This window comes from Primulina huaijiensis, chromosome 15 (assembly GCF_012295235.1).
Source record: "Primulina huaijiensis isolate GDHJ02 chromosome 15, ASM1229523v2, whole genome shotgun sequence".
Classification (NCBI taxonomy): domain Eukaryota; kingdom Viridiplantae; phylum Streptophyta; class Magnoliopsida; order Lamiales; family Gesneriaceae; genus Primulina; species Primulina huaijiensis.
Window position 1 is genome coordinate 1,196,213 of NC_133320.1, and position 8,232 is coordinate 1,204,444.

The 8,232-nt window shown below is 38.1% G+C and overlaps 2 protein-coding genes across 2 annotated transcripts in view; both read right to left on the reverse strand.

Annotated features, from left to right (window-relative positions):
• Window positions 1-2,960: 2,960 nt before the first annotated feature.
• LOC140958272 (RING-H2 finger protein ATL65-like) lies at window positions 2,961-4,418 on the reverse strand. Its single transcript, XM_073415659.1, has one exon. It carries the CDS (start codon window positions 4,192-4,194, stop codon window positions 2,986-2,988), a length of 1,209 nt encoding a protein of 402 aa, XP_073271760.1. The 5' UTR covers window positions 4,195-4,418; the 3' UTR covers window positions 2,961-2,985.
• Window positions 4,419-5,462: 1,044 nt separating this feature from the next.
• LOC140958774 (plastid division protein PDV2-like) overlaps window positions 5,463-8,232 on the reverse strand; it is a 9,926-nt gene continuing 7,156 nt past the window's right edge. The window contains exons 2-9 of the mRNA XM_073416339.1: window positions 7,539-8,157; window positions 7,315-7,388; window positions 6,857-6,932; window positions 6,643-6,771; window positions 6,272-6,395; window positions 6,050-6,164; window positions 5,781-5,897; window positions 5,463-5,703 (exon numbers count right to left, since the gene is read on the reverse strand). Of these exons, the coding sequence (XP_073272440.1) occupies window positions 5,554-5,703; window positions 5,781-5,897; window positions 6,050-6,164; window positions 6,272-6,395; window positions 6,643-6,771; window positions 6,857-6,932; window positions 7,315-7,388; window positions 7,539-8,157 (1,404 nt within the window). The 3' untranslated portion in view covers window positions 5,463-5,553. The remainder of the gene's footprint in view (window positions 5,704-5,780; window positions 5,898-6,049; window positions 6,165-6,271; window positions 6,396-6,642; window positions 6,772-6,856; window positions 6,933-7,314; window positions 7,389-7,538; window positions 8,158-8,232) is intronic.

Here is an 8,232-nt window from a genome sequence, read left to right on the forward strand (position 1 = left end):
TATATATCAAATGTGATCATCCCACGTGTAATTCAATAAAAACATAACTTTTTTGACCTTTAATGGTTACGTCCTTGTGGCCATTAATATATCGTATGTGAAGGCCGACAATTTTATTTCCAAAAAAATGATCATAATTGCATGCAAAAAAATAAAGGGAAAGTTGGTGAAAAATCTCCCATCAAAATATTTTTTTGGGTTCATTTCTTACCCACAAAATTGTGGTACTATGTCATATAAAATATGGTACACTTCACGTGAAAATGTGGTACTAAAAAAGTACCCAGAGACTGAACGCAAAAAAAATCGACGGTTGGGAACTGAATTCCAATTTCTCGAAAAATAAAACAAGTTAATAAGTTGATTGAGACATCCTCTCCAAAATATATGTGGTATATGGTATAAGAGCATCAAAGTGTTTTATTTATTTGGAGTTCCTAAAGAAAACCCTAACTTGTCAAGTGTATCTATTTATATCAATTAAGAGCGTATTAGATAAGGTGGTGAGAAAGTTGATGAAATGAGGTTGGTAACTTCAGAGTTGATAATTTCTGTGTATGTTCTTACATAAGTGAAATAATGTTGCAGAAATGACGTTGAAATATTAATTTTTTATTTCATTTAATAATTTTAAAATTTTAAAAAACATAATAAAATTGCATATAAAAAAAATAATTGTACATAATTTTAAATATACAATTACACATGATCAAATTTTAAAATATTATTTAAAAAGACATAATTAAAAAATCTAAAATAGAAATAATTAAAAAATAGAATAATTTAACTGTTCATCTACATGTAAACTCCAAAAATGTTCGATTAAGTTATGATTCCTTCTATATATATATATATATATGAAGGAACTACAGTCCTTCATATATATATATATATATGAAGGAACTACAGTCCTCTATATATATATTAATTTTCTCAATATCTGTGTGTGTGTGTGTGTGTAAAAGTGAGCTGAAATGAAGGAACTACAGTCCTTTATTATTGAAGAATATCCCAACCGAAAGTCTTACAGACAGAGAGCTATATATACAAGCTCTAAGTTCACTAACCGTATAAACGTATTATTGAGAAAATTACAAAACACGACTTATGCTATTATATGACCAACACACCCCCCTCAAGCTTGGTATAGGTCACGGACACCAAGCTTGGACAACAAAAAACCATGTTGCTCTTTGCTTAATCCCTTAGTGAATATATCCGCTAGTTGTTGAGATGTAGAGATGTGCTCCGTCTTGATCAAGCCTGCTTTGATCTTCTCACGCACCAAATGACAATCTATTTCGATGTGTTTGGTGCGCTCATGATACATAGGATTCGCCGCAATATGTAAGGCTGCTTTATTATCACAATATAAGATGGCCGGACCTTGCAAATACACACCCATGTCTGAGAGCAGACCAGTGAGCCAGACTACTTCACATGTGGTTGTAGTCATGGCTCTATATTCAGCTTCAGCGGAAGACCTCGACACGGTGCTTTGCTTTTTTGTTCGCCAAGATAACAGGGAATCTCCCAATTTGATGCAGTAACCCGTAAGGGACCGTCGCGTCATGGGGCAAGCTGCCCAGTCCGAATCACAGTGGGCAGTAAGAGTTAGGCTACTGTTGACAGGAAGCATAATACCAAGACCAGGCGACTTCTTAAGATATTTCACAACTCGAAGGGCTGCATCCATGTGAGATTGTTTTGGGGAGCTCATAAACTGACTTAAGTGCTGAACAACATAAGACAAGTCAGGTCTTGTGATTGTAAGATAAATCAGCTTCCCAACTAAATGAGTATAAGAGTCGGGAGATGAAAGAGCAGAATCATTTGAAGCGTCATGTTTCATGATCAAATCAAAATCCAAGCTGGTTAACCGTTTATGTTGTTCAAACGGTGTGTCAATTGGCTTTGCCCCCGAAAGACCTGCTTCAGAAATGAGTTCTAAAGCATACTTTCTTTGATTAAGATAAATGTCCTCCTTAGATCGAGCAATTTCAAGTCCCAAGAAGTACCGTAAAGTCCCCAGATCTCGAAGTTGTAACTTGGAGTGTAAAAACTGCTTGATATGCGCAATGGCAACTTCACTACTACCTGTGATGACTATATCATCCACATAAACAATTAAAAGGGTAATACAATCAGAATTATGCTGCAAAAATAGAGAATGATCATATTGTGACTGTCGAAATCCTGCCTCAACCATGACACTAGCAAATTTGAGATTCCATTGGCGAGACGCTTGTTTGAGGCCATATAAGGACTTACGTAATTTACAAACTTTGTTAGTCCCATGAACTTTATATCCTGGTGGCACACACATGAAAATCTCTTCATCTAGATCGCCTTGGAGAAATGCATTGGCCACATCCATTTGATTAAGACTCCATCGATTAATCGCTGCCAAGGCTAATAAACATCGAATGGTGACAATTTTGGCCGTGGGGGAGAATGTATCATGAAAATCTATCCCCGGAAGTTGAGTATTACCTTTCGCCACTAATCTTGCTTTAAAACGATCAACTTTCCCATCCGGCAAATATTTGATCTTGTAAACCCAGCAACATCCAATGGGTTTAGTGTTCGTCGGTAAATCCACCACTGTCCAAGTGTGATTAGATTCCAATGTTGCAAGTTCTAAGCAAATGTTGCAAGTTCTAAGTTCATTGCTTTTATNAAAGATATAATCAATATATCGTTACAACGATATTTACCATTATTATATTGCAAAATTTCATTGTTATATAGCAAGATTTTGTATTCAATATATAATGAGATTTTGACAAATTGAATTTTTGTATTGAATTTTTTAAGTTATACAAATATCTATTTATACGTAGCAGCGCTCTTCTTACTCTGGTCGGAAGACAATTAACTTACCCAATCAAAATTGTTCACATCAATATAATACCACCCTCCGTAGTCTTCTACATTGACATCTACCGTTCGTTTTCTTGTTGCCGGTCCACGTGTCACGCATCCTCACCGTCTATTAAATCTCTCCGGTGAAAGCAAGGCCTCCGGATCACCGCTCCTTAGCCGGCTCGACAAGGCTAACCCAGTTGCCCCAGCAGAAGTCCTAATGAACATTGGACTCGCCGACGACTTTCGCCTTCTCGACGAGCCGCCTCCGCTAGTGCGCACGCTCGATTCCGAGAGTGGTAGGAAGCTCCGCCGCCGGGAAAATGGAGATTTCATTCCTCTGTAGTGATGGAATGAGAAAACTCTAGGTTTCGATATTGAGCTGAAAGGCGACGGACGTTTGCTCCACAAACCTCCGCCACCTCGCCGGAACCGCCATGGCGAGGCGGTCGAGGGCTCTGTCCCTAGGTTATCCGAACCTAAGTTTCGTTCGAATTCGAAAGAATACGATCTCGTCAACAAGAAATTTCGGCCGTTGAATCTGTCTTCTGATTGGTTGTTTATCCTCTCCTGGCTCGGCGAGGGCTCCTGGGTGATTTCATCTACCGTCACTGTCACCGCCACCTCTGAATTGGTTGGAATTTCAGACAGAGGCTGGAGAATTGTGCTCGGGAAAATCATATCGTCCAAATTTGGCCTTATCCTTGCTGCCATTACCGGTCTGAAAGGAGAATCCTGGCGGAATATTCCGGCCCGACAAAGTGGGCAGTTTGCGTGTGAACGCAGCCACATATCTATACAATCGACGTGGAAAGCATGCGAGCAAGTCGGGAGTGTACGGACGTAATCGTTTTCCTCGAATTCGAGCAAACACACTGCGCAATCATGGAAGCCGCTTTTGCGAGTGAACATCGAGAGAGGAATCGTCTTGATGAGAGATTCATGCAACCCTTCAGGTGACACGATATAGAAACTAGCGTCTCTAGGGGAGTCAAATGAATACGGAAGCGAGAGGCCATCTCCGGCGGACGATGACGGGACGTATCGTCGTCGCCCCTGTCTGTATCGGCGGTAGAATCGGAGGAATTGGCGGGTGATTGGGCGGGAGAAGATGATGGCGATAAAGGTTATTACGGCTATAGCAGCCATGGCAATCAAAGGCGGGCTGACATCTACAGAGGACTGCGGACTTGCTGAATCCACGGAGGTGGAGGAAGAAGCCAAAATCTCCTTTGTCGGCAGCGAGGTGGAGTATGGAGAAGGAGCCGGTGGGTATGGGTTCCATTGGTGGTGCGGCCATGATGCAGGGGCTGAGCTGCGGCGGAGCATGATGGTTGGCGTACGGAAACGTGTTGATTTTACGAAGTTTTAGCGTAGAGATTGGAAATGGTTGGCGCTGACTCGCCGCTGCTTTTGACATTCAGTGGAGCCATGCCAGTTGGATTTGGTGGTAAAATCTTCTACGTGGGAATATGCGAAGTTGTACCCTTGACCTATTGGACAGTTTAAAGGAGCAAGTTGTCTGCTGTGTGCATTTCACCAATTATAATATAATTTTTTTTTTAAAATGATCAAATATCTGGTTTGAAAATTAGAACTTTGGAACAATGCTACATGTATATATAACTTTCCGATATTACAAACTGGTGCAAAAATTGAGATAAGATCGTTTCAAAAATTAGTCTTTTTTTAACATAAAACTTGTGTGAGACGGTCTCACGGATCGTATTTTGTGAGATGGGTCTCTTATTTGGATCATCTATGAAAAAATATTATTTTTTATGCTAAGAGTATTACTTTTTATTGTGAATATCGATAGGATTGATCCGTCTCACAGATAAAAATTGATAAGATTGTCTCACAAAAGATCTACTCTTTTTTAAAAGAGTGACCAAAACATGTTATCATTAATCATGAAAATTTTCCATAAGATGTAATCACAATATAGATTATTTTTTTCTAAAATAGTTTCTAGGGTAGTCGAGCTCCATCTCCAGTAATTTCATTCCAAAACTTCCAAAACAAGACGTAAACCTTTTTTTAATATTATTTTTTATCTGAAGAGTGTGATATCATTATTCATTAGGTTATCTATGTTCATTTTATTTTCACTATCATATTGAAAAAATTAAATTTATTGTATCCTTACTATGATATGGATGGGAGAGTGTTTTGATTGGTTCTGGTGTAGGAGTCCCTACGTAGACCAATAGCAGGTAATTTGAAATTCCTTTGACCGTAGACGTTGACTTACAACAGTGAACACGCTTGAAGGATAAACTAGTGAAGCAATTAGAGACATGAGAATTTTCAAATTAATCACTTTATAATATATATATATATATATATATACACACATGAGAATTTTCAAATTAACCACACACACACACAGATATATATATATATATATATATACCCAAACATCAAAACTCTATTGTTAAATATGACACAAATGTAATAAAATAGTAGGAATTTTTTTTTTCTTTTTGTGAAATAAAAACATGTTTGAATTAATTTTTAATAGTAAATGAGGTATGTCAATCATTTTGTATGAAGAAAAGCTGATAAACAATGGAGACGGTTCTTTCAGATTATGATTTAGCACATGGTAACTCGGAGAAATTTTATTATATAAATTATCATATACTAACATTTTATTAATTTTTTCGAGCACAAAATTTGACTTGTTCAATTAGAAAATGCAGAAGTAGGCTTCATTTCTGCCTTGATAGCGTCCACCAACTGATCATAGGCTTCCCCCCAGGCGTTCTTCATCTCCGGCGACCACATCTCCGGCACTGCTTCTTTTATAGTCTCTAGCAATGCAAATTTCGTTACCTGAAATTGATCGATTCAAATCCATAATTACTAGAGCTCTGGTAGCACGAAATTTTTTTTATATAAAATAAATATACCTCAAAATGTTCGTCTACCACACCATATGTGAAGTGTGTAGAGCCCAAATCTTTGAGACTCGAGTCTTTCACGACAGGTTTCCCAGCTTTCCGAAGCTGAACTGCTGATTCACATGTCTGCGAATTTCATATCAACCAAGCACATTTCGGAGTCAAGAACATAAACGAAAATTGTAATTCATGTATACATGGATGGCTTGATACTTTATTTTAAAGTCGAATACAATTAAAAAAAAAAAAGGAACAAAGTAAATAAATAATAATATTACCATCACAAAAACAGTAATGGCATGTGGTTTTAGCTTTGGATTCTGCTCCAGAGGCACATCTGAATTCTTCAAGAATCTGAAAAGCTTCTTCGCGGATGGTGCTATCTCAAATATCCTACAAATTTAGTAGTTCCTTAAAATATTCTATGTTTAAAACACTGGTAAAACAGATGGTTTATAGTTTAATTTACTTATCTCAATAAGAAGAATCACTGAACCCACCTTAAGAAGAATTTAAGACCCAGTTCTCCAGCATTTTTCTTCATAACTTTCCATGACTTGGTTACCAAAACTTCTTGTTCTTCTGTGAAAGCTCTCACTTCTACTCCATGTTTCTTTTCCATGCCTTCATTCTCCAGCATTAATAAAATTACCAAAAAAGCAAGTTTTGTGTGTGCGTTTTATAGGAATTAAGTTTAAGATTCTATATACAAATAAAAAGTATTGACATGGTTTTCCAAATTAAAAGTATTTTCAAGGGTTCATATCAAGTAATAGCTCAGCTCACTCTAACACCATATAATTGTTTTATTAGATACATATAGTTTAGAATCTGGTTACTTGAAGAATTGTAGCAAACAGAAGGGGCTTACATCTTCTTGAGATCTTGGGAGTTCTGCAATAAAGATGACGCTGCCATGAATCATCCATTTTAAGCCATGATAAGTTAGAAGATTGAAGTTGCAGATGTTTCTTTGCAGAGAAAATGGAACTTGGGCTTGCTGAAGAAATAATTCCAAGAAATTGTAAGTAAATCAAGACCAGAACGAAGGTACGCGTCTTCAGAAACAATACAGAAGCACTTACTATTATTGCAGTATAGCATGGTAATGGGATTATCACAACCGATCTTGTTGATGTTGCAGATGTCCATGATCTGCGACTGAACAAATTAAGCCTGCTGGATCGCCAAATAGTTAAAAATAAGTGTACAAATGTGTGTGAAACTTTGGGTTTTATAGTACTAAATTGTTGGATTTGATCAGCCTTTGGGGTTAAAGAAGAGCCAACTTGCCTGTTCTTTTTGTCCCATGTTCCCAATACCGGCTATAATCCTGTGGGCTGTCCAACAGCGGTCCGTAGGGGATGGCGGCTCCGTATTCGCAAAAAATTAATGATGTTTACTATTTTGATTGAAGACCTCAACATATTACACTATACATATACATATGCATCACGATTACGTTCCATGATAGTATTTATAATTTGTCCTGGAGGTGAACGAAATCAAATAAAATACATCCGGATAATCTTTGGATTTTGACGCGTGTTGACAGTAAAATATGAGAATTAGCAAGCAAAACAAAACCTTGCATTTGCCGCCAATAGCTTGGATTTGCTGACAAAAAATTATGACACTGTCGAATCTTCACGAGGAATGCAGTAATGTACGTTAAAAGAAGGATAGAATATACAAAAAGAGCACAATGCTAAAATTGGCGATACTGCTACAAATCTATTTTCTCTTTGTTTTTGAGTCGAGATCAACCACACCCGTATTTCACATCAGTGATCGTAACACCGGAGTCGAATGGAATTTCAATTCTCTCTTTCACCACACACCGTGTTTCCCCATTTTCAAACATTGGGACCTTCCCAGGAGGGCACTCCATAGTTGCTTGTACTTCATTGTTGCTTAGGAGCTGAAACAAGTCAACAAGCTTCAGCGGGTCATTCCGTTTCTTCAGCCTGGGCTGAAAACCAGCCAGACTCAAGATAGTTACCATTCCAACAATTGTAATCACTGTCTTGGCTGTTGCAGTAATCAAGAATTTCAAACCTTTCAATGGTCTTTTTGATCTAGATTGTCTCTGATCTCCATCAATAAGGCCGTTGTTGACAGCTCCATTTTGAGAAAATTTGCGAGTGGAAGGGAAGGATGGAAGACACTCCTTATCAGAGACAGTGGAACGAGAGGGATGTCTCGGATACGGGGGAAGGAGGAGATCGTTGTTATCTTCGGTTTCACTAGCAAAAGCAATAGCTTCGTGTATTACTTCTAAATCCTTACCTTTGTATTCCTTCAGCTCTCTGAGTAACTTCTTCTGGCAGTACTCTATCTCAGTCAAGGTTGCTTCTTTGTCATACCATTGCTGCTGCCGTAGTGCCTATACACACATAATAACAAGTAGTAAGGAGCCGTCTGACCTCGAAAAGAGGGAGGGGGGGGGGGGGGAGGGGGG

Coding starts and splice junctions, on each gene's coding strand:
- LOC140958272 (XM_073415659.1), bottom strand. CDS start 4,194: ATGCTCCGCCGCAGCTCAGCCCCTGCATCATGGCCGCACCACCAATGG.